General features: G+C 45.5%; 2 protein-coding genes across 5 annotated transcripts in view; one reads left to right on the plus strand and one right to left on the minus strand.

The window, feature by feature from the left end:
* Window positions 1-435: 435 nt before the first annotated feature.
* Window positions 436-20432, plus strand: PDIA6 (protein disulfide isomerase family A member 6). Its single transcript, XM_081797209.1, has 13 exons — window positions 436-571; window positions 5988-6129; window positions 10092-10149; window positions 10582-10708; window positions 12016-12122; window positions 13480-13610; window positions 13995-14109; window positions 14831-14971; window positions 16032-16116; window positions 16241-16313; window positions 17264-17422; window positions 18763-18859; window positions 19451-20432. The coding sequence occupies exons 1-13, from the start codon at window positions 553-555 to the stop codon at window positions 19517-19519; spliced, it is 1323 nt and encodes a 440-aa protein (XP_081653335.1). The 5' UTR covers window positions 436-552; the 3' UTR covers window positions 19520-20432.
* ATP6V1C2 (ATPase H+ transporting V1 subunit C2) overlaps window positions 20373-23600 on the minus strand; it is a 76458-nt gene continuing 73230 nt past the window's right edge. For all 4 annotated transcript variants that reach the window (XM_081797208.1, XM_081797203.1, XM_081797207.1 and 1 more), the window contains 2 exons: window positions 20912-21044; window positions 20373-20638 (listed from right to left, as the gene is read on the minus strand). In XM_081797208.1, the coding sequence (XP_081653334.1) occupies window positions 20549-20638; window positions 20912-21044 (223 nt within the window). In that variant the 3' untranslated portion in view covers window positions 20373-20548. The remainder of the gene's footprint in view (window positions 20639-20911; window positions 21045-23600) is intronic.

Genomic DNA, 23600 nt, shown 5'->3' on the forward strand with positions numbered 1-23600 from the left:
TATGGCATTTAATAAGGTCCTAGATGTACTGAGGGCCTAAAAAAAAGTTATCCTCCCTGGAAACAAAGAGGATAAGGCGTGGGGAGCGGAGGGGGCAAGAGATGAGTGAGGGCTGGAAAGGGGCTCGTTAGAGGCCAGGGAGGGAAAGAGAGAATAACGACCCTTAAAATAAGAAGAACCAAACACTGGACTCTACCGGAGGGAGAAGGGCTGAACGCCAAGTTCGGGGAGGAGGTATCTGAGCGCCACGGAGAAAGGGGAGGTTGGTCCGCCCCGCCCCCAGCAAGTCCCTCCTTCCGCCGCTCGCTCCGCCCCCAATAAAAAAAATCAAACCGGGAACCTCTACCCGGCCGCTTCCCATTGGCTATGCGAATGAGCGAAGCCCTCCAGGACCAATGAGCCGCGGCCACGGCTTACCGAGCGCCTTCCGGCCCGTCCCCGCCGCGCCGCCCGGCTCCTGCCTCACCGGCCGAGGGCGGTACGTGGGGCGGCGGGGGCGCGGCGCGCGGACTCAGGCGACGGCGGGACTACACGGTGGCCCGGGCGCTCGGCATGGCTCGCCTGGTGCTGGGTAGGCGCCGGCCTCCTCGTCTCGGGGGGGCCGTCCGGGAGTTCCCGGCGGGGCGGGCGTGCGGCCTTGGCCGGAGCTGGGGTGGGGGATGGCGGGCCCGGCCGGCGCGGGGGTGCGGGGCCCTGCCGGATTCGGGGCGCGTGCGGAGGGGAGGCACGTCGGCGGGGCTCCCGCAGCCCACCCGGGGGAGCGTGGCGCGGCGGGGACGGGGAGCCCCGAGGCTGGGCGCGAACCCAGGGCGGAGGGGCGACGGCAGCGGGCTGGGCGGGAGCCGAGGCCGGGAGCTGCGTGGGAGCCGCGCGGAGTACCTTGATTCCTGGCGGAGGTTGGGGCCGCGGGCGACCTGAGAGGGTCAGGGTCAGGGTCAGTGCTCCCTTGTTCTGGGCCCGCTGTCCTCACGCCGGCGTGCGTGCGGCGCAGCCACGGGCTCGTCACCTGTTCTGTGGAATTCCCACTAATGAGAAGAACTGAAATATCAAAAACCCAGCCCTGGAATTAGACTGAGGAGTTGCCTGAGATAGGGAACGGTGCCTTCCAAAAGCACTTTAAATGTGGTTGAACTTTCAGAAACTAAGTGGAACGCAGACTGCCATGAATTATGTGAATGTCTGTTTTAGAAACTACAGTGAGTGAGGTTGAGGAGGATCCCGTCTCTTTTCTGGCTCCCCTCGGTCCCACCCAGCCCAGGCGCTCTTACCGACTTTACCGGAACGCTCTGGGTCCAGACCAGAGCCCCAGCCCGCCCCCGCATTTACTAGCTGTGTGACCGGGAGCCAGTTACTTAACCACTCTGGGCTAGTACTCCCACTCTGGGTTGTTGTCAGGATGAATGAGTTCATATAGGTCTCAAGAGGGTAAGCGAGATACAAATATTTGCTGTACGACTGCAGAGAGAACACAGAGGAGGGGAAAAGATTGCAGTGTCTATTTAGTTTCCTTCGGGTGAATTCAGACTCGGCTCTGAAAGTCTGTGATTCTATCAATTAACTCAGTATTTGAATACATGTAGTCAACCATTTTTGGGAGCCCTCTTGGTTTCTAGATGACTGCTTTGGGATCATGTACTCTTGCTAGCAGGTGTGGGACAGAGATGTTGCTGATGCGGATTTGTACCATCCTTAACTACTCTGGAAGAATAATGGGGAGCCACAGATGGCAAAACCATCTGCTCACATGGATTCTAGACACTCGGATGTTCCAATTTCCCATTGGTGCTCATTATCAGTGAGTGGAACTGCGATGTGAATTTCAGAAACAGGACATTATTAATGGAGATTGACCTACTTTATCATCTTAAGTGGCCCGGGGTTTTTTGTTTGTTTTCTTGAGGGTTTTCATAGGGGGTAGTTACTGGCTCCTTTCATTTATACATCTTTTAATCTGTTTTCTGAGTATTCAATTTCTCTCTAGCCCTACTAGGTCATACTGCCTTTTAAGGAATTTAGGTCTCAAATCTTTATTACCAAGATATGTCCACTGGAGAGCCATTTATAAGAAAGGGGAGGCTCTTGTGAGAATTAGGCAAAATTTACAGACAAATAAGAACTCCAGCAACATTCTAGAAAAAAAATGAAAAAAGCCCAAGTCCATGTTATACTGATGTCATGACCATCTTTGTATGGAAAGGAAGCACATTCCTGAGGTAAAAATCATGGTCCATCCCTTGGGTGACTCCAGCCTGCTTGTAACAGCCTGCTGTCCCTGATTGACAGGAGAAGGGGAAAAAACCAATTCTGCCACAATCTACCTAATGACCCTCCTTGGGATTATACTAATGCAGTCTCCAGGCCTTTGGTTAAAAATTTGCATTGCATAATCGTGTTCTACCTCTTTATAATGATGTGGCCTTAGGCAAGTTACCCTTTGTGTGGCTCCGTTTCCTGGTCTAAAAATGGGCATGATGATACACACCACATATGGTTCTTAAAATGAGTTAATATATCTTAGTTGTTTAGACAGTACCTGGTATGTAGTGTCATTTAAGCATTATTCATAGTTAACACGTCAGTTTCTGGAGAGTAGTTGGACAGATACATATATCAAAATATTAGCTATTCCCCCATCCTCCCTGTAAGATCATCTCTTAAGGAAATATTTATATTTATTTGAGGGGGAAGGAAAGTATAAGAATTTTCAGCATTAGTCTGTTAATAGTGACAGATTGGAAATAAATTCTGTTAGGGGTGGATTGGCAACATGATAGAGCCATTAAGAATGGCTATATAGGGGTGAGGGTGATAAGGAATCCATAATTATATAGAAAATGTCTGTAACTCATTCTGAGTGAAAAAAGGTTACAGAAAGGAATGTATAGTAAGATCACATGCATATAAATATAATAAAAGTTTTAGACCTCTGAATTGCATAGAGATGTCAGTAAGAATATTCACCAAAATATTGCCCATTCTAGTGGAACTGTTGATGGGTTTTCTTTTGCATTTTCAAAAATTCCACAGTGAGCTCAATGTATTGAACAAGTATCAATTAATGTTGATTTTATAAAAAATGATAAACTTTAGAAAGTAGAACTCCATGGAGGATTTTCCAGGACCAGTCTTAAGTTCTAAATGTGTTCCGAATTAGGACTCTGTCTTCTTGGATTCTTAATTTACTTGCTTTATTAAATGTCAAACTCCACTTAACCTTCCCTGCAGCAACAAAAAGATTATTGAGCAGCACAATCCAGTAGAGATAAGAATGCAAACTTTATATCTAATTTTAAATATTCTAGTAGCCTCGTTTAAAAAGGTAAAAAGAAATAGGTGAAATTAATTTTAATATCTGTTTCCCCAGTGTATATAAAATATCATTGTAGCATGTAATCAATATCAGAAATACTAACAAGATACTTTTCCCCCTACCAAGTCCTCGAACCTTAGTGCGCTTTTTATACCGTCAGTGCATGGTGGGGCAGCCGCATGTGATGAGAGGCTGCCCTATTGGACAGCAGCAGTCATCGAGAGAGCCCCATTTTGGATGGCCTGATCTCCATCCACATGTACCCTTTCTCACCTCTCGGAGTGGAAAAGGAGGTCATCCTGTCCCCGGCTACCCCTGTCACTGACTCTGGTTCCCTCCCTTCCTAATTCCAGGTGTTTTGTTTCATTATTCCTCCACTTTATCTTTAGCCTCTCCTGCTCCCCATATTTTTTTCCCTCATGCTCAGATCACTCTTGTCTTTAAAAAGAAACCTTCCTTCTACCCCACATTTGCTTGCCCTCTTGTGCTCTTTATAATAAGACTTGTTTTAAAGAGTTACCCGTTGTTTTCATCAACTTGTTCCCTCCTACTCTCTCCAGTCTTTTGCAGGTTGGCTGCTGCTTATTTTCACTACTCCACCACAACCGTCCTGGGCCCCAGGGATCGCTCATTAAATACAGCAGTTAGTTTTCGGTCTCCTATTTGATCTCCCGGTAGCGTGTCTTACTGTTGCCCTTTCCATCTTTCCCTGGGTTTGGGTGACACCGCTCTCCCACATTGCAGCCAGAAAACTCTCTAGAAAGCAAATCTGGTCATCCCCCTGCATGATAACCTTTTATGTCACCCTTAGTAAGGTCCACAGTTCTATTTTCATAAGTTCCTACAATATTAGCCGTATCTATAATTCAGATGCAGTGGTTTGGTTTTGTTTTGTTTTGTTTTTAAAGTAGTCTCCATGCCCAGTGTGGGGCTTGAACTCACGTCCCTGAGGTTGAAAGTTGCATGCTTTGCTCTGCTGACTGAGCCAGCCAGGCAGCCTTCAGATGCAGTATTCTTGAACAATATAATTACATTGTTTGTTCGTGCCCATGACCTACTGAACCATTTTATCCTGAGCACTAAAAAGACAACAGTGGTTTAACGGGAAGAACTTGGAAATAGAAGTCAGAGACCACAGATGGGTCACTGGATGTACTTTTGTTTCCTTATTTGCAAAAGAGGGATTATTCCTGCTCTCTAGTTAGTAATGCTGTGAAAAACCCAAGTGGTCTAATGTATTTGAGAGTGATCTGAAAATTGAAAGTGCTATGTAAGTAGAAGGTGGAAGATTGAGCAGCAGAACAGTTAACATTGGTGTATATGCCTTCCAGAAGAAATTTACCAACGGGTTATTCAAAAAGCTCCATTTGAAATCTTCCAAATTCTGTCTACAAGGCATATGAAAATACGACTAAGATGGCATGTGCACACACGCCTTAGAGGACGGGTCAGTTTCACAGTTTGTTACATTAGTAGATGAAAAGAAAGAAATTATCATCTTCATAGATGCTAAAAAGAAAGTAACAGGAATTTCTCTAATACCGTAAAGTTTATGTTGCAACCCAAAAGCCAGCAAATGAGAAAATATTAAAGTCAAGAACAGTCCATTATTAAGTATTGTTCTGGAGGTATTAGATGCAATGTAACTGGAAAACAAAGAAGTCCTATATTATATATTTAAAAGGAGGAGGTAGAATTTTGATAGTACTACCAATTCAGAAAACAAAAATATTCATAGATCAGTTCAGAACTTGTTTTCCTATATAATTGTTAAAAATTACATTTCAGTTCGTAGAGTAGCCAAGAAAAAGGCACTTGGTCTACAGTGTGGCTAAACTGTGCTATTAATAATACGACAAGAGGGGCGCCTGGGTGGCTCGTCATTAAGTGTCAGCCTTTGGCTCTGGTCATGATCCCAGGGTCCTGGGATCGAGCCCCTCATCGGGCTCCCTGCTCGGCAGGAAGCCTGCTTCTCCCTCTCCCTCTCCCACTCCCCCTGCTTGTGTTCCCTCTCTTGCTGTGTCTCTCTCTGTCAAATAAATAAATAAAATCTTAAAAAAAAAAGAAAATAATTCGACAAGACTCCATCCTCGCTTTATAATATTTACATGAAAATTCTTTGTAAGCTCATCCAACAGCATTGTAAATGCCTACTGATTGCCATGAATAGTGTTAGCAGAAATCAAAGTATTTATAAAAGCAATTATTGCCCTTGATAGAGTCCCAGTTTAGTGGAGGAAACAACTGATTTTTTCCTTCAGAAGAAAGTAATAAAGGTAGTGTTCTAATATTGCAACTGCATAACACAAGAAATAAATGCTGTGTAGATTGCCCAGGGTCACAGGGTAGCTTCTCAGTGTCCTCACCCATAAAATGGCCATGGTAGTATTACCTCACAAGGTGACTGTAAAGAATGAAGATGCTCATGCATAAGCACGAAGCAAGAAATCTTTTCCCAGTTGCAGCTCAAGAGGCCAGAGTGTGGCCTCTGTGTCCTTGCTGTGCCCTGCACCAGGGGGAGTGAGATTCCAGGGGCTACGAGAGCAGCAAGAGGCCGGGGATTCAAAGGGCCCTGACCCGGGAGGACATTGGGCAATTGAAGAAGACTCCCATTGCCCAGTTTGCTGCCAGGGCATGAACCCTTTCGCTCATCCTGTGCTTTGTGTCATTACTGCAGGTCTGATGAGCTGCACCTTCTTCCTGGCAGCGAATGGTCTCTATTCCTCCAGCGATGATGTGATTGAACTAACTCCATCAAATTTCAACCGAGAAGTTATTCAAAGTGCTAGCTTGTGGCTTGTAGAATTCTATGCTCCATGGTAAGCATAAAGCCATGTTGTGGGTTATTTATGGTACTTTATAAAATTAGGGAAAATACTGTATGAAAGTATGATTTTATTTAGTCATCTAGTTTATGTAGTTTACTGCTTGTTTAAAAGAAGTAGAGAGGGAAGTGGGAGACTCCCCAAAGTGGTGTGAGTTAAAGGCCATGGAGATTGAGTCCACTGAAAAAGAATGGTTGGAGTAGCTGATTGCTGTAAAAAAGAAGAAAGAAAATCTTTCTTATAATTTTAAGAAGGTATATCTCAATGATGAGGTAGGTAGGAGCTTGATGGAAGGGAAACTCATTTATGCTGAAAGAATATTGGGCACAGGAAAGGGAAGAACTAGTGATTGATTCCATTGTGTCTTGGAGAGAGTTGCTTCCAGAAATACGTCATTAAAAACTGGTTTAATTTTAAAATTCTTCTCTTGCCTTACATGCATTGCTGGAAAAAAACCAAAAATAAAACAAAAACCCTTGTGGGGTAAAGATGCAATTTTCGTTGAAATTAATGGTGCACAAATAGAATCAAAATACAGTATTGCACTAATTGTTGATGTAGTTAAGCATATAACACAAACAAAACAAAAACCCAACAAATAGAGAAGTGTAGAGACAGATGAATGGAAACTGCAAAATGTGCACAAGGCTGTTACTTCTGTAATCTAGCAGGCCAGGCCAAGGGTACCCTGAGGAGGCCTGAGCCCCAGCCAGCTGTGTCCTGCAAATGACCTCAGGAAGTACTTTTTTTTTTTTTTTTAAAGATTTTATTTATTTATTTGACAGAGACACAGCGAAAGAGGGAGCACAAGCAGGGGGAGTGAGAGAGGGAGAAGCAGGCTTCCCACAGAGCAGGGAGCCCGTTGCAGGGCTCGATCCCAGGACCCTGGGATCATGACCTGAGCCGAAGGCAGACGCTTAACGACTGAGCCACCCAGGTGCCCCGCTCAGGAAGTACTTTTAGGTGTGAGCTGCACCCCCTACACTCACGTAGGTGTAGTAAATGAAATTCTTACAGATTCTTTTACCTGAGGGGGTGCATTGTAGGATATGCTTGATGAAAGGTTTTCCTGTATTGCTTTAATTTTTTCCTTTGCAAGACCGTGAAACTGAGTTTTGGAAACTCATTACCAGCCCTCATGGACTATGTCACTTAACGTTCAATGTAGCAAATTAAGGTAAAACCCTCTGCTTGTATATTGCCACATTGTGAATACTATTCATCTGAGTGCCTTTATTATTATTATTTTTAAAGCTTCTCTTTTTGTTAAATCCAAGCGAGCATTCTATATGGGTTAGTTCATTCGTATTAGTAAGTGTACAAATAGTAATTATACAAATTCTTCTATTGTTGAATGCCTTTGTATGCAATTTTTACAAGTTAGTTTTTTTTTTATCATTTATGGTAATTGACATTGTTTTGGGGAGCTACGATATAAAGAGAATATACCTCATTCCAAAACGAAACCAAAGAGCATCATTGAGAAGGCCGGATCTGGACCCTGTAGTTAACGGTTACTGTTACATGGCAGTTTTGCTTCGTAATGTTCTGGGGAACAGGCGGTCTCATTAGAGCAGGTGTTTTTCTCCTCTTCTTGTGTTTGGACTTGGCAGCTTGGTGAAGGCTTTGAATTCTTTCCAGAATAAAGATTTTCCTTTTCTGTGTGTAAAATAAAGCATATAGGGTTGCAGAGGAAACCTAAAATATCGAAATAACATTATCAAAATATTAAAATAAATCTTGATGTGGTTATCTAGTACTTGTTCACTGGGACAGTAAATAGCAAGATCTAGCAGCAGCCCTAACACCTAGACACCATGATCGTGAAGTAGTGATGAGCATAAACGAGGTTGGAAGAGAAGTGTAGGAGCTGTGGTAGTGATCGAAGAGTAGCTGTGAGTTTTTGTTGGTGACAGTTGGTGTGTTGCGAATGTTCATCATTGAAGGAAAGCCTTCATTTCCATTGCAAGTTAGCAAAATAGAGGTGTTCGTCTCCCCCCCCATCAAAAGTTCCTGGAGCCCCTGGATTTTTATCCACCCACACCTTCAGGGTCTGTGGACCGCAGGTGAGGAACCCTTGGGTTAGAGGTGTGCTATATTTAGATTTACGTGGCATTTTGATCTGTCTTTACTATGCTTCATATCCAAATTGAAGGGAATATACACTCTGACAATTTCTGATTTGAGTCCTTTCATAGTATAAACCCAAATTAAAGAGGCACAAAGTCCTATAAAATTTTGACTCCTGGACTTCTAAGTAGGAGCACGTGGACAGCAAAAGATACTAGATAGAAGTATGTAGAAGCAGCATTCCAGGACATTTCTCAGAAGATCCTAACTTTTAAAATATTGGATTAAGCTTAGGCCCCTGTGGAAGGTGATAATATGTAGTGATTAAAAACGTGGGACCTGGAGTCACAGACCTATCCAGCAGCTCTGTCACGGACGACTGTGTGATAGTGGACAGGTTTCTTAACTTCTCCACCTCTGTCCCCTCATCTGTAAGATGAAGATAACAAGGCCTGTCTTCAGTGTTGTGCCGATGAAATGAAATCCTGTATGAAGGGCCCCTCATGGTCCTGGCACATGTCATTTGCTCATTAGGTCCTTAGAAGCCTAGTTAGGAGACTTTACTTTGTTTTTTTAAAAAAAAAAAAACAAAAAACACAACTAATCACCTATGGGTAAACTGGTTATGGTATCTTCATACAATGGATGTTATTCAGCCATGAAAATGAAGAGTATAACGTCTGCAACCTTGATAAATGGCATAAACGTAACAGGTTTGTATATATATAACTTTTTGTTTTTTTAAGGATTTTATTTATTTGACAGACAACCAGAGAGAGAACACAAGTAGGGGGAGTGGGAGAGGGAGAAGGAAGCTTCCCGCAGAGCAGGGAGCCCGATGTGGGGCTCGATCCCAGGACCCTGGGACCATGACCTGAGCCGAAGGCAGACGCCTAGCAAACTGAGCCACCCAGGTGCCCCATATGTAACTTTTTAAAAGCACCCATCTGTATATATTATGTTTCACAATAATTTATTTCAAATACTGTTTACTAAAAGATTATTAAAGTTGTTTTTCCTTGTGTTCTCGTCTCTGTCTCTCTCTTGCTCACTCTTGCTCTTTTATCACCACCTTGTGGTATCGAGAACTTTTCAGCTTGCTAGGCTAACAAATTTGGGATTACATGTACATTTTTAGCCCCACATGCTGCTGTGGGAGCCAAGGAGCATTGCGATTTAGGCTCTAATACTGATGGCCTAATCTGTAAAACGAAGAGGTTGGATAGATCAGGGAATATCAAACCTTAATGGGCTTAAGGATCATTAGTTGATCTTACTAAAATGTGGGTTCCTGAACCCCTTCTCTAGGCGTTCTGAGTTCATGAGGCCCAAGAATCTGCATTTTGCCTAGCCTTATAGAACTCAGACCACACATTGAGGTACACTTGACCAAATAAATGCTAAAGTTCCCACCCAGGGATAGAGTTACAGATGACAGTTTAAACTCTTTAAATATAATTTAATTAAAACTAATTTGGAAACTTTAAGTTAGCATATGAAAAAGGATTATAGTAAAGCCCCTTAAAATGGCAAGTTCCTTCTTGTCACCGATCAGGTTTCATTAGCACACGTACTCCCTGCAAGCACCCACCCCTGTGCAAGTCACTCAGTAGACTATTGGTGGAATTTTTTTTTTTTTTTTTAAAGATTTTATTTATTTGACAGAGCAAGCACAAGCAGGGGGAGCGGCAGGCAGAGGGGGAGAGAGGAGCAGACTCCCCCTGAGCAGGGAGCCCAATGCGGGACTCGATCCCAAGACCCTGAGATCATGACTGAGCTGAAGGCAAACGCTAAACCGACTGAGCCACCCAGGCGCCCTGGGGGAGTATTTTTGAATTGAGGATCAAAGACATTAATTGTTGCCTTGTGTTTTCATCTCCTAAAAGGTGTGGCCACTGCCAGAGGTTGACACCAGAATGGAAGAAAGTAGCAACTGCATTAAAAGTAAGTTTCTAAGATGTCCACATTCACCTGTGAATGTATAAATAAGTATGCAGCTAGGGAAGTTAATTTGCATATTAAGCTCAGAACCCTTCTTCTGGTGCCAGAATCATGTAGGGAGCAAAGGGATAATATACATTTAATTTTTACGTTGTCTGTTTTTGTTAACTCAGTTTTCCGGATTAGTGACATAATTACTCTTCGTCATGGTAATTCTGGGAACTGCAGAGTTCCCTCTAGGGCTGACTTACAGTTCACCCATCATTCAATCATGTAGGAATGATTTTCCAGGCTAGAGCCTTCATTAATTCTGTTTATCAACCTAACCCTGCCCTTTATTATCTTGTCCCTGAGTCTACGAGAATCAGATGGTGGGTTTTTGTGAAATCTGCTCCAGTTGAAAGAAAAATAGATGATACTTTTATGTTTTCACAGGATGTTGTAAAAGTTGGTGCAGTTGATGCAGATAAACATCAGTCTCTAGGAGGTCAGTACGGCGTTCAGGGATTTCCTACCATTAAGATTTTTGGCTCCAACAAAAACAGACCAGAAGATTATCAGGGTAAGAACTTCTCCTAACTACTCCATTTCCCTGGTTGGAATTTTAATTTGAGCAGGTAGGTAAAAATTAGGAGGAAGGGCCCGTTTGTTTTTGTAAATAAGGTTTTTTGGAACACAGTCACAGCTGTTTACATATTGTCTGCAGTGGCTTTCACACTAAAATGGCAGCATCGAGTAGCTGCAACTGATAGGAAGGCCTGCCCAGCTGAAAATAATTGCTGTTTGGCGCTTCACAAAGAGTTCGCCAACTTTTGGTCTAGAGTGAGAAAACCCTCTCTTTCTTGCTAGTACATTTCTTAATCTGGTATATTTCCAGATAGATTGGAGGAAGGGCGCTGGTTCAGAGGGTGAAGGCATCTAGAGTTAGAGAAGGAACAGAAGGCTTTTGTTATGTGCAGGGCTTGCCCTTCTGTGTTAGAAAGTGTCGGCCAAGGCCGCAGAGCGACACGATTCAAATATATTCTGAGTGTTGCTGTACTGTATTTTCTTTCTAATACCAGGCCTGAAAGGGTTCTCAGACGTTTTTCTCTCTTCCTTGGCAGTTTGATAAACTATTTTTTTAAAAAAATACGAATTTTTCCAGAGATTTTATTAGAGTTTTGCCTTTAAACTCTGAAGATAGCCTCATGGCCTATATTATCCGCACACTTCCGAATCAGTTAATAGCCCCCTGACTTTTTCTTGAGTATATAGTTTTTGGTTAAATTTCCAAAGGCTGTTGTCATTATTGAGTTTCAGTTACAGGGTTTATTACTTCTTGGATTAGGATTAAATTCAGCTAGAGAACCTAAAAAAGCCCAAGATAACTGTGTTGTAAGCAAGGTAGAAAAAAAGAGGCCTGGATTGCTTTCCAGTTACTTGGCTTCAGGCATTTCATACCCTACTTTGTCCACATTTTTTTTTTCTCTCTGTTATCGTAAAAATAGTTTCTTCTGTTTTTCTCAATTGGTAACTTGTATTTAGAAATGTTCTCTGCTTTCTTAACTAGATAAGTTTCTTATTTGTGTACATGTTGCATGTTCGGTAAACGTCTGTGAGTTACTCTCATTTGTAGATGGTACTAATAGGTGGGCAGGAGGATATTCTTGTTCACGCTAATAAACTAAAACTCAGGAAGGGGATTTGGTCTTCCCAGTGAAAAGTCTAATGCAAAATGCATTGTAGGGAGAACTTGGCCCTGTGTTAAATACACGTGTGTACTGTCGGGTGTGTTCAAACATCCGATAAAGCTGACAGGTTGAGGTAGTGTCCTTCAGGCACACAGCTCACCGCCATCTGTCCATCTGACTGTCCTTTGTCTTCCTCTAGGTGGCAGAACCGGTGAAGCCATCGTAGATGCTGCCCTCAGTGCCCTGCGCCAGCTCGTCAAGGACCGCCTTGGGGGAAGGGGTGGCGGATATAGTTCTGGAAAGCAGGTAAGGCTGTATAAAGTTCAGTTTTAATGTGTGTGATGGTTCTGATGCCAGAATACGGACTCCTTGTAGAGGATAGTTTGTTTTTTAAGTCACTACTACTATTGTAGATAGTGAACTTTCAGTTAAAAAAACAATACGAGGTTAGATCAGCTGATGCCAGAGGGAGTCAGCCACCCATCCTGTTCATTTGGCCTCCTCAGAAGTCGCTAGTCCCAGGGCAACTTGGCACAACTGTAGGCCAAGATCCAGGCCACAAATGGGCTTCCTCGACCCACTGCTAAAGTGGGAGAGTTTGAGCTGTAAACAGAGAAAGAGCTCCAGGCCAGGGGAGCCGGGCTCTGGGATCATCCCTCTGGCCTTTGTAGTTCTAAAGTGGAGAGAGAAAGAGACCAGATGGGCTTTGGGCAAAGAGGGATGAAATTTGAATGATCTCTTGGCCTCTATCTGGCAATCAGCCTGAAATCCTGGAAAATTCTATATAAAGAGACAGGGAAGAAGAGAAAGAAGTTCTTGTTCCGTGGATTGGTATTTTTAGATGCTCATGTATGAGATGTGATGTTTAACCATGATGTACTTACATTCTTGTGAAGAGACATTAAATTCTTACAGATGGAGATAAAATGGCCCTTGACTCTTAAAGAGACCAGTAAAACTAGCTTCCTTACACAGACTGAGAACTTACCCAGTGATTCCACGCTCTTGCCTTTTATTTCAAACTCCGACATTTAATGGGCACAGTTGTCTCCCCTGTCTCCATGGCTTTTGGCCCAGGCACCAGAAAGCAGTAAACAGAACTGACTGCCTCTGAGCTTTGGTACTCAAGAAAATTCACTGGGGGCACCTGGCTGGCCCAGTCGGAGGAGCGTGCGACTCTTGATCTCGGGGTTGTGAGTTTGAGCCCCGTGTTGGGTATAGAGAGGACTTAAATAAAACTTAAAAAAAAAAAATTCTTTGGAAAAAAAGGATTAAATGTTCTATTTAGCTCTCTTGACTGGTAGGGATCTTATCTATGGAAAGGTAGCAAGTGTGGTACGTTTAACATCCTGGGATGAATGAGCAGCTGTGCCCAGCCTGAATTAGAGTAGTGTTACTGGGTGGTTCTGTGAGCCATGTGGGGTTTCTCTTAACAAAATAGCAGATGATATTATATTGTAGGGATTGGTAAATGATAGTAAACACTGCTTATCATGCAAAAGTACTATTAAGGAATGTCCCCAATCTGAGTAAAATAGTTTTTACTTGAAAGAAAAGCTCCAAACTTTGTTAAGATGTGGGTGAGATTGTTAAATCTATTTAGAACAGGAATAGTGTGCTTTCTGGCCATGGGTAGTTTAATATTTAATGTCACCCGTGACAGGGTAGGAGTGAGAGTTCAAGCAAGAAGGATGTCATTGAGCTGACGGACGACAGCTTTGATAAGAATGTCCTTGACAGTGACGATGTTTGGATGGTTGAATTCTATGCTCCTTGGTGTGGACACTGCAAAAAGTAAGTGCTCTCCACCATGTTCTTCGAGTCACAGTGCTTTCAGTATAGTCACCTCGCTTGTTTTGAAGAAGCTGCCCCACACCCAGGTAATCACTGAGATCTCCAGAAAAACTCTGGACTCTACAGGATTATTACACGTTGGCATGAGAGCCAGGAGTATCTTCTGTCGTGTTTTCAGAGATGCGCAGGGAGCCAGCATCCCGATCTGGGGAGGGCAGTCACAAAGGCCGGGAAGGGTGCATCACTTGTGCGCCCCCCCCCCCACACACACAACGCAAAACGTGTGTCCAGATCTCACTGGACTGGGCAGAAATACACACATCAGCTTAAGTCTTTATGCCAAGAGTTAAAATATACTTTTAAAGTGTAAATATTTTTCTATAGCCTCGAGCCAGAATGGGCTGCTGCAGCTACAGAGGTGAAAGAGCAAACGAAGGGAAAAGTGAAGCTCGCAGCCGTGGATGCCACAGGTAACCAGCTTCTAGCCAGCCGGTATGAGGTGAGTGTGTCTGTAGGGCTCATTTCTTTGAGAAATACACCGTATTTTCAACTATTACTTCATCCAGTATTCTAAGCCTCCCTGTGTGGTAGGAGGGGAGACGTTTGGCCATTTGTCATGAAACTAAATTACTTGATTGTTAAAACTATTAAGTCTTCGAGCGCCTGGGTGGCTCAGTCGGTTGAGCGACTGCCTTCGGCTCAGGTCATGATCCCGTAGTCCTGGGATCGAGTCCCGCATCGGGCTCCCTGCTCGGCGGGGAGTGTCTGCTTCTCCCTCTGACCCTCCCCCCTCTCATGTGCTCTCTCTCTCTCATTCTCTCTGTCAGGTAATGGGTAAAATCTTAAAAAAAAACTATTAAGTCTTCAACCCAAGACTTTTTTTTTTTAATCCAATTTTTGCTGTGTGCTTAATGCGAATCCTCAGCTTGCCCAGGCTTTTACAAGTCGCTCATTGCTTTTGAAGTTGGTCCATTTGTTCTAGAGCAGATATGTTGTATTAAGTATAAATGCAAGGTTTGAATAAGACTTGGCTGTGCCTGGTAGGCAGACTGTTAAAACCACCTGATTAACAGACCTTTGTGTCTCATCCCTGATCACTGATGCAGGCTGGGGATATTGTTATGTTAAATTACCTATAAGGTAGTTTTAGAACGCATAAAGGTTATTTTATTTCTTATTAAATGTTAATTTGATTTTGTCTTGCCTTTTCTTTTTAATAGATTAGGGGATTTCCTACAATCAAGATATTTCAGAAGGGAGAGTCTCCTGTGGATTATGATGGGGGGCGGACACGATCTGACATCGTCTCCCGGGCCCTGGATTTGTTTTCTGAGAATGCCCCCCCTCCTGAGCTGCTGGAGGTAAACCGCTTCCATCGCTCGAGATAAGAAGCACTTATCCAGTCTGATGGCAGGGGCACTAACGCGGCAGTGACACTCGTTTTGTCCTTTCAGATGAGCTCTTTCCCTTTTAAGGCGCTCTCTTTATTTTTTTATTTTTTTAAAGATTTCTTTATTTATTTGAGACAGAGAGAATGAGAGAGAGAGAGAGAGAGAGAGCACATGAGAGGGGGGAGGGTCAGAGGGAGAAGCAGGCTCCTCGCCGAGCAGGGAGCCCGATGCGGGACTTGATCCCGGGACTCCAGGACCATGACCTGAGCCAAAGGCAGTTGCTCAACCAACTGAGCCACCCAGGCGCCCCATAAGGCGCTCTCTTTAAAGTGTTACTGTACTTTGAGGTGGGGAAAACCTGTCTGATAAATTGCTGCTTTTCATAACTTTTAGTACTAAAATAATTACACTCTGAGGACAGGTGTACCAGGCTGCTTAAAAACAGAATGCATCCAGTCACGCTGTCCTCAGTCTCCAAGCCATAGCTGTTATTTGCGGAGAAGCACGTGACAGGCATTGTGCTGGTGCTTTTCCGTCTGTTTCTCTCAGTTCTCACATGAATGCATAGAGGTAAATACTGCTTTCATCTCCATTTTACATGAGGAAACGGAGGCCCAGAGAGCCTCAAGCGCTCATAGATGTATAATATGCGTATATCTGTCTAGCTAAACAAGTCCGTGTCGGAGCCAGGCCGCACCCACACCCTTTGTGGTTTGAGAGAGAGAGAGAGAGAGAGAGAGAGAGAGAGTGTGTGTGTGTGTGTGTGTGTGTGTGTGTGTGTGTGTGTGGTGTGCACGCCGGTTCCTCGCTGGCCCCCCAGGGGAGGGCTTTGGGACCAGTCGCAGAAGTCGTGCACAGAGCAGAGCTGTCGCTGGTGCCGAATCGCGTATAAGGCCGTCGTATTCCGGAGGAGTCGCTCGGTCTGCTCTGCTCTTGAGTGAATGTGACGATGCCAGTGTTGGTTGTCAAGCTGACCTTTGGGTTCTGTGTCAGTGGCCTTCCACCCACCCGTTGTCTTCTGGGCCCACAGATCATCAGTGAGGACATCGCCAAGAAGACGTGTGAGGAGCACCAGCTCTGTGTCGTGGCCGTGCTGCCCCACATTCTGGATACCGGTACGCCGAGCAGAGGCCCCCTTGCCCTTCCGTGCGCTGCTCTCCCTGCTCTGCGGGTCTTTTCTCGCTGAGGAGTGTGGCGGACGCCTTTATCTTTACCTTGAAAACACTCTGTTTAAATTAGGAGCTGCTGGCAGAAATTCTTACTTAGACGTTCTTCTGAAGTTGGCGGACAAATACAAGAAGAAAATGTGGGGGTAAGTTACAATCTCAGTATGACTTGGCTGGGAGAGCGTCGTGCTCCTCAAGTTTCTGCTTCCCACTCTGTTCTCTGTAGGATGTGTCCCTGTTTCTCTTTGGCATTTTTTTAAGTTTAGGAGATGAATAATTACCATCTAGAAGGAAAGGAGTGCAGGTCTCTTATTTCTAAGACACTCATCTGTGCCACGGAGTACATTTTTCTCATAGCAGTCATTTTAAGTGGTGGTTGGGGTCCCAGCTAGCAAGCAAAACCTGAGTCGCCTCACTGGACTCTGGCACAGCTTTGGAGGCCAAAGAAAGAGAAGGAGAGGGGTGTTTCTTACCCTTTTCCAAGTGAGGGCTGATACAGGCAGATTTTTAAGACAAAGTATGTCTGCCTCCTGTTGAACCTTTTGCTTCTCCTCCTCTGTATCTCTCACTGTCCCGCCTCCCTCCTGCCCTTTTCAGGACAGGTGACCCTGCGCCGCCTGGCTGAGTTCAGCGCAGAGTTGTGTGCCTACAGAACAGCGCCTTTTGGCACCCGTTACTCCTCACCGTTGTAGTAGTTGAGTAAGGAAATGCAGCTGAGCATGTTCATAGGTATTGAATAATGACATACCAGTAAGTTTTGCAAAGAAGTTATGATGCTTCTAGAGAGCGTGCCTAATCCCCCAAATGATATTAGTAGGATTTCAGGTAATAAAGACAGAAGATTTACCAGGTTTAGTGGACAATACTTCAGGGGCTGGGAGGAAAATTTTGTAGATCGGGGGTACTTCTGGAGGTACAGTTTAGGGAATATAAGAGGAACTGTAGTTAAGAGCACATCTAAAATACATTATTTTTGTAAACTTCCTTTTTATTTCATTCCATAAAATATTTGGAGTATAATCTTTTAATACCTGCTAATTAGATTTCAACTAATTTGAAAGGGATCCTTACCCTAAAAACCAGCCTGTTTTTCTAGGTGGCTGTGGACTGAGGCTGGAGCCCAGTCGGAACTTGAAAACGCGTTGGGGATTGGAGGATTTGGATACCCTGCTATGGCAGCCATTAATGCACGCAAGATGAAATTTGCTCTTCTAAAAGGTTCTTTTAGCGAGCAAGGCATTAATGAGTTTCTCAGGTAATTTCTTGCTTTCTTGAGTTGTTTCTATTTTGTGGCTTAGTTCTGTGATGCTGTGGGTTCAAAACTAGGTTTACATAGACCAGGCAGTAGATGGAATTATTTTGCATTTGGCATTCTGGAGAATTAGATGTTTGAGTTCTAAATCATCTTCCTGTAAGAGCCATGTTCTCTTTCCTGTGGAAGGATTCTGTAGAGTGATGGCCACCTTGCCGTCTTGTGCCATTGGCACTGAGCTCTTCCTGGTTCTCATAAAAGTCTCACATGGGCTAGAAGGAGCCCTTTCTCACCCATTCCCACCCTAGCACGCTTGGTGCCCCTGACCTCACGTAGTACCCCATCCATTTCTGGCCGTTAGCTGTAGAAGGTTGTTATGTGAAAACGAGCATACTTCTGAAGTGACTGCAGCGACGTGCAAACAACACTAAGGGTTCCTAAACCCAATGTACGGAGCTCTCTGTCTGTCCTGCTCTTCAGCTCATCCTAAAATTGACTTAATCACCTTCCGGCCAAATGCAAGGCATTGACGCTGCACTGTTTTGGTTAATGCCTCTTCCTCATAACTGACTTTCACAAAGGTGAACCTCTTCGACCCAGACCTTGTCTCTCTTCACTACTGTAGAGCTGATAATAAGCTCTTGGTAGTTGATTAACACATATTTTGTAGGTTTTATGTATCATATACTGTATTCCTACAATGAAGTAAGCCCCAAAAAAGAAAATGTAATTAAGAAAATTAGAGAAAATACATTTACATTACTGTAGTGTAAAAAAGTCTGTGTAAATGGACTCGTACAGTTCAGCCCGTGTCGTTCCGGGGTCAGCTCTACTTAGAAGTATGTCATCCTTTTTCAACAGCTGATTCCAGTGTCAAAAACCGTAGGAAATGTATGAGGGTAATAATGACGTAACAGGACTGAGCCTTTGGACTCACTTACTGGAAACGACAGGTTCTAACCCCAGCTTTGAGTTTGTTCATGTTTCTTTTCAACTAGTTTTCCTTTTCTGGTTTGTTGTTTGTTTAGCACAGAGGAGGTAAATAGTTCATGGAACTGTCAGGGTTGCACCTGTGTTCTACATCAAATGTGATAATTATTGTGTACTTAATTTGTATTTTAGCAAAGTAAGTTTTTCTTAATTATTGGTGATAACTGGTTTTATCTGATGCCAAGACCTGAGTAATTCCACGCCTGGTTGCATTGTTGTCCTCGCTTGAAAAGATAATACTGTTCAGGAGCAAGAGGTGAGAAATGCCTCTGCAGGAACCTAGTAGGCAAGTCGTCATTTTAAAACTTGGTTTCTTCATCCGGCTGTGCTTGCCTTGGTCATTTCTGCCACAGGGAGCTCTCGTTCGGGCGGGGCTCTACAGCACCTGTAGGAGGTGGGGCCTTCCCTGCCATCAGCGCCAGAGAGCCTTGGGACGGCAAGGATGGCGAGGTGAGTCCCCGGGGCAGGGGGCCGTGTGCCTGCTGGACTTGTCATTGGGGTGCTTGTCCAGCCTCTTCTTACTCTCCCTGTCCCTGGGCATCTTTGCTGTTTGTAAGCCCAGTCCTTTCCACCAGACGTAAGCCTTAGCATGCTGTCAGAAACGGGCCCTGGGTATTCTTGACAGAGACGACGAGATAAATTTCAGTAATGACGTTTCTTTCCTGATTATCACCCCGAAACTGAACATTTAACCTGGAGTTCACTTACTGTGTGTCTGAGAAACACAAAATTATAGCTTTGAAATGAGCGTTTATTCTAGTACACTTCTGCCCCTTTTTCCTCAGAAGGACAAGCTAAATGGCTGTTGGTGTTAAAGGGGTGGTAATTTGTTGAATTCATACTTCACCCAAGTTCTCAGCTTTTCCAGCTATGAAATAATAGGCAGTGTTAAAAGCAGGAGGTGGGTTAGGGAGGAACGAGCTCTGTAAAATCTGGGGCATCTCTAGAAATGACTGCTCCGTGGTGAGCCCGTGTGCTCTGAGCCCCTCACCCTGCCTCCCCCCAGCCCCTGAGGGACCTCACGTTGGCTTTGTTTTCCAGCTTCCCGTGGAAGACGACATTGACCTCAGTGACGTGGAGCTGGATGATTTGGAAAGAGATGAGCTGTGAGAGGCTTGGCACAGACTTCAGTTTTCTTTTCTTGGGAGCAAATTTCCCCAGCAGTGAAGGAACATTCTTCACAATCAGATGAGTCTACCGGTGGCCTTTTTAACGAAGAAGTAGCACTTGATTGGTCATGTGAAAACACTGCAACAGTGAACTTTGCATCTCAAGAAAACAATGAAAAATTCTATGAATTGTTGTAGCCAGTGAAATTGGGTTGTATTCTATCAGGTAATATTTTGAGGAAAACTGATGGGCTGTTGATGTATTTTTCCCTCCCTCTGACTGCTGCTTGAATGTTCTTGGAGGCTGTTTCTTACATATTAAGTTTTTTAATGTGATTCTTTCATTCGAATATTAATGGCTTTTTTCCATTAAAAAAATAAAATATTTTGGACAATGCCAATAAATGTATGAAATTAGTGTCCCCATCATAAAATCAGAATCCAATGTTTAGCCAGTAAGTTAATATAATGAAGGGATGACCCTGATGTCTTCCCTCCCTATAAACCTGTGACCCAGAGGGCACCATCGGGAGGCTTGCCACAACACAGATTTCACCTGCGTCCTGCAAGGCCAGGTTCCAGCTGCGAGATGTGACCCGTACAGGGAGTTTAGAGAAAGGGCGAAAGCAATGGGCGGTCAGTTGAGAACTGCCTTTCGTGCCCCCCTGGATTTTGTCTTTCGGCCATCCCCAGTGACCGTTAGGAAATACGGCTGATTATACTGTTAGCTCAGGATTTAACGTGCTTCCCCCGCCCTCACGAGATGGCCGTTAAGACCCGAACTACGGCACCCGGGTTACCGACTCCCAGGTGGGCCCTGTTAAGTGCAGTTCGAATTATGTTCTAAGAGACAATTCAAAGGACTGAGCGTTTCTTTATTGTAACTTAAAAAAAATAAATACAACTGTAACGAACTTTGGTGAGCCATGTCTCTAAAGATCTAAATTCGGTAGGGTCCTCTGGCTAAGGGAAAGAGGCGTCTGCAGGCGTCTGCGTGACCAGGAGCGCGCCGTGGTGCCAGTTCATCTCTCTAGTCGAGAAGACTGAGGTCGATGTGGAAGTAGACGTAAGGAAAATAGTCTTGGTTGTTGAGCTGCAGGCCAGGGATCTCCACAGATGCCTGCAAAAAGAAGACGCCGTGTTGGCGCTCTAACTGCAGAACCCAGTTTGCTGTCGTCTTTGTCATTTTCGAGGAGGCTCTCTGACCACATTTTTGGCCCCGCACAGTGCAGCCCCACTGCACACACGGCCTCTTCCCCGTTACGCTTGCACATTTGTGAAACGTAGATCTTCCTAACAATCTGGCAGCTTCCATTTTCGGAAAGTGCCTCCCACGTGGAGAGGCTGACGGCCATGCAGAAACCCAGCTATTTCCGTCGGATTCTCTACCTACATCCAGTATACTTGCAGCTGCTACTTGATCCAGGTGTCTGAAGACGGAGTTCAGAACCTCCCTTAAACGCTTGGTGGATGACTTCTTATGAGGCTGGAGGAGCACCGCCTGGAAGTTCACCGGTAGTCCGTACCTTCCCAGACAGACAAAACGTGTGAATGAGTTACTTCAGGTGCAAATGTGGGTAAAATAACCCTGACGAGAAACAGAGCAAGTTCTAGTAAGAAAAAGGCCTCGGTCAACATAGCTTAAGAAAACGAAACTCAGTTGAACGGAAGGTCTAGGGTCAGAGGTTAGACTCATTGGATTTTTCTGGATAGGAACATCTCTAGTAGAACATGCTAACCAGCCATTTCTGGCCGTTCATGGCGCGGTGTCTGCTCAAAATAACAAGCTCTGTTGGATCTGCAGGAAGGACGACCTGCGAAGGAGGCCGCTTGTCACCACGTGCGTACTGCTTTCACTATAAATCAAGCCTACGACCTGCTTAGTCCTGTGCCTTTGGAGGGCTCTGGGCGAGCGGAACCCCGATTTCAGAGCCCCGCCAAAATAGTCTTCCCAAGAGGCAAGTGCCAGAGAAGCTGGCCGGTGCCGATGGGGATGGCAGCACGTGGCCTAGCTCACGGGGGACGGGGGTGGCCCAGCCCATGGCCTCATCTCTCCTTTGCTCCCCTTACCATCAAGGCTCTGGTATTCCCTGGGGAAGATGGGCAGAGGGGCTGTCGCCGTCTTTCCCTGAATGAGCAGCTTCCCTCCGGACTCCCTACCCCAACTCCCAGTGCTTTCCACGTCCTCGACTTCGCCCAGACCATTCCCTCCACCTGCGGGCCACAGCCCGGGTGACCTGGACGCTAGAGGCGGGCATTCCAGCTCCCGGGCCATCACTGCCATCCCTGCTTTGTCCTCCGACCCGGTCATTCCACCACAGTCACTGCCCAGCTGCTCTGGAAGATGGTTTATCCTCCCTCACGAGGATCCCCGTGTTGAGAGCTCTCCTGCCTTTCCCGGCCTGGGAGCTGCTTCAGGGCAGAGGCGCGGGGCCGTTCTGCCCCGGGTCCTGGAGAGCAAGCGGCCCTCCTTCAATGCTTCGTACATGCTGGCTCAATGCTCCTGGCCCCCTCATCAAGCCTCCAGGCCCTTGGCCCCTTAGCCCACTCTGGAATTCAGGGCTTTTCACGTTCTTCCTCTGCAGACCCTTCCAGTCCTTACCCTGCGAACCCCTCCTCTGGATCAATTTAAAGGAACGCCTTCTGTTGTGCTCAGAACATGCCTTCCAGGAACAGCTGAGTCTGTTCTGCTCATTCTCAAGGCTGCCCCCCCATGGTGCTCCCTCTTGGATCGCTCAGTAGAGGACCCTCCTCCTCCTCCCTGATTGCTGAGGTCACCTGGTGGGGAGCCCTCACCTGCAGCCCCCATACCGGGACCACTGTAGCCACCCCAGCCCCACCCCCCGGGGCTGCAAGGTCCGTCAGGTTTCTCAACTACTGCCCCCTTCCCTTTAACATATCACCATCTTGCCCTGCCTAAAATGAACTTCCTCGGCTCCTCCCTAAGGCTCTCATTCCAAACCTGAGAGTATCCAGTGTCCTGTGTCACCCAGTCATCCTTCAGCCATCACACTGGGGCTTGTCCCACCAATGACCTCACGGCCCATTTGCAGGGACACATAAATCCTTAGGCTTCCACTCCCTTTGACTCGTCAGCCACTCCGTCCTCCTGCCTCGATCTCCTCATGGGCTTTTCTGCCTCCACCCCTTGTATGTTGGAGGTCCCCCAAGGCGCCCCTTCAGTACGTTCCCTCTATACGACTCTCTCTAAATGAATGCACCCGCAGAGCCACCATTAGGGTTCCCTAACGTCTGTTCCCCACTAACACCTCTCCCAGGAGCCCTACTAACCAGCTAGCTACCTGGCTGGCTCGCTCTCATCCCAGATGACTGAAGCCCCTGGTTCCCTTCACCCTGAAGGCCAACTAGCACTTCCTCAGCTGAGGGCGGGGTCCACTTCACTTTGGTTTTATTGAGTCCACGAACAGTTAGCATCCACTCTGTCCAACTCTGGGCTGAGTGACAGAGGTAGCGAGCAAGTCGGCCCCAGCCCCCACACAGGCGGGAAGAACAAACCAGCTTGGCGAGGAGGAAGACAGCACCAAGTGCCAACTGGGGGGTCAAAGGAACAGGCAAGCAAATGAACTTCACCGTCTGTCTGCGCTAACAAACTTGCTGGTTCATCTGTTTTCTTGGACTATGATCTCTCCAAACAATAGAATATGGAAAAGCCATTAAAAAGGATCAGGTAGCTCCATACACACTGGTAAGAACTGAAAGCAGATGAAAAAAGCACGCTGCAGAACGTTAAGGATAAATGGGGTAAGAAGAGCCTTGAAACCATTAACTGTGATTATCTGTGGGCAGGGGGACTGTGAGGAACTTCCTCCACAGTATATATTTCTGAACTTTAGTTTGTTTTTAACAGTGGTCATATATTACAACTGTATTCAGGAAAAACACAGACACAGTAAGAAAAAGTCCTACACTGATAGTCTTGTAAAGAATTATTTCTACAGGGGCGCCTGGGTGGCTCAGTCGGTTAGGTGTCTGCCTTTGATTCAGGTCATGATCCTCGGACGCTGGGATTGAGCCCCGTGTCAGGCTCCCTGCTCTCTCTCCCTCTGACTGCCACTCCCCCC

The sequence above is a fragment of the Leptonychotes weddellii genome, chromosome 10, assembly GCF_054177405.1.
Source record: "Leptonychotes weddellii isolate Sample4059 chromosome 10, ASM5417740v2, whole genome shotgun sequence".
In the NCBI taxonomy this organism is placed as follows: domain Eukaryota; kingdom Metazoa; phylum Chordata; class Mammalia; order Carnivora; family Phocidae; genus Leptonychotes; species Leptonychotes weddellii.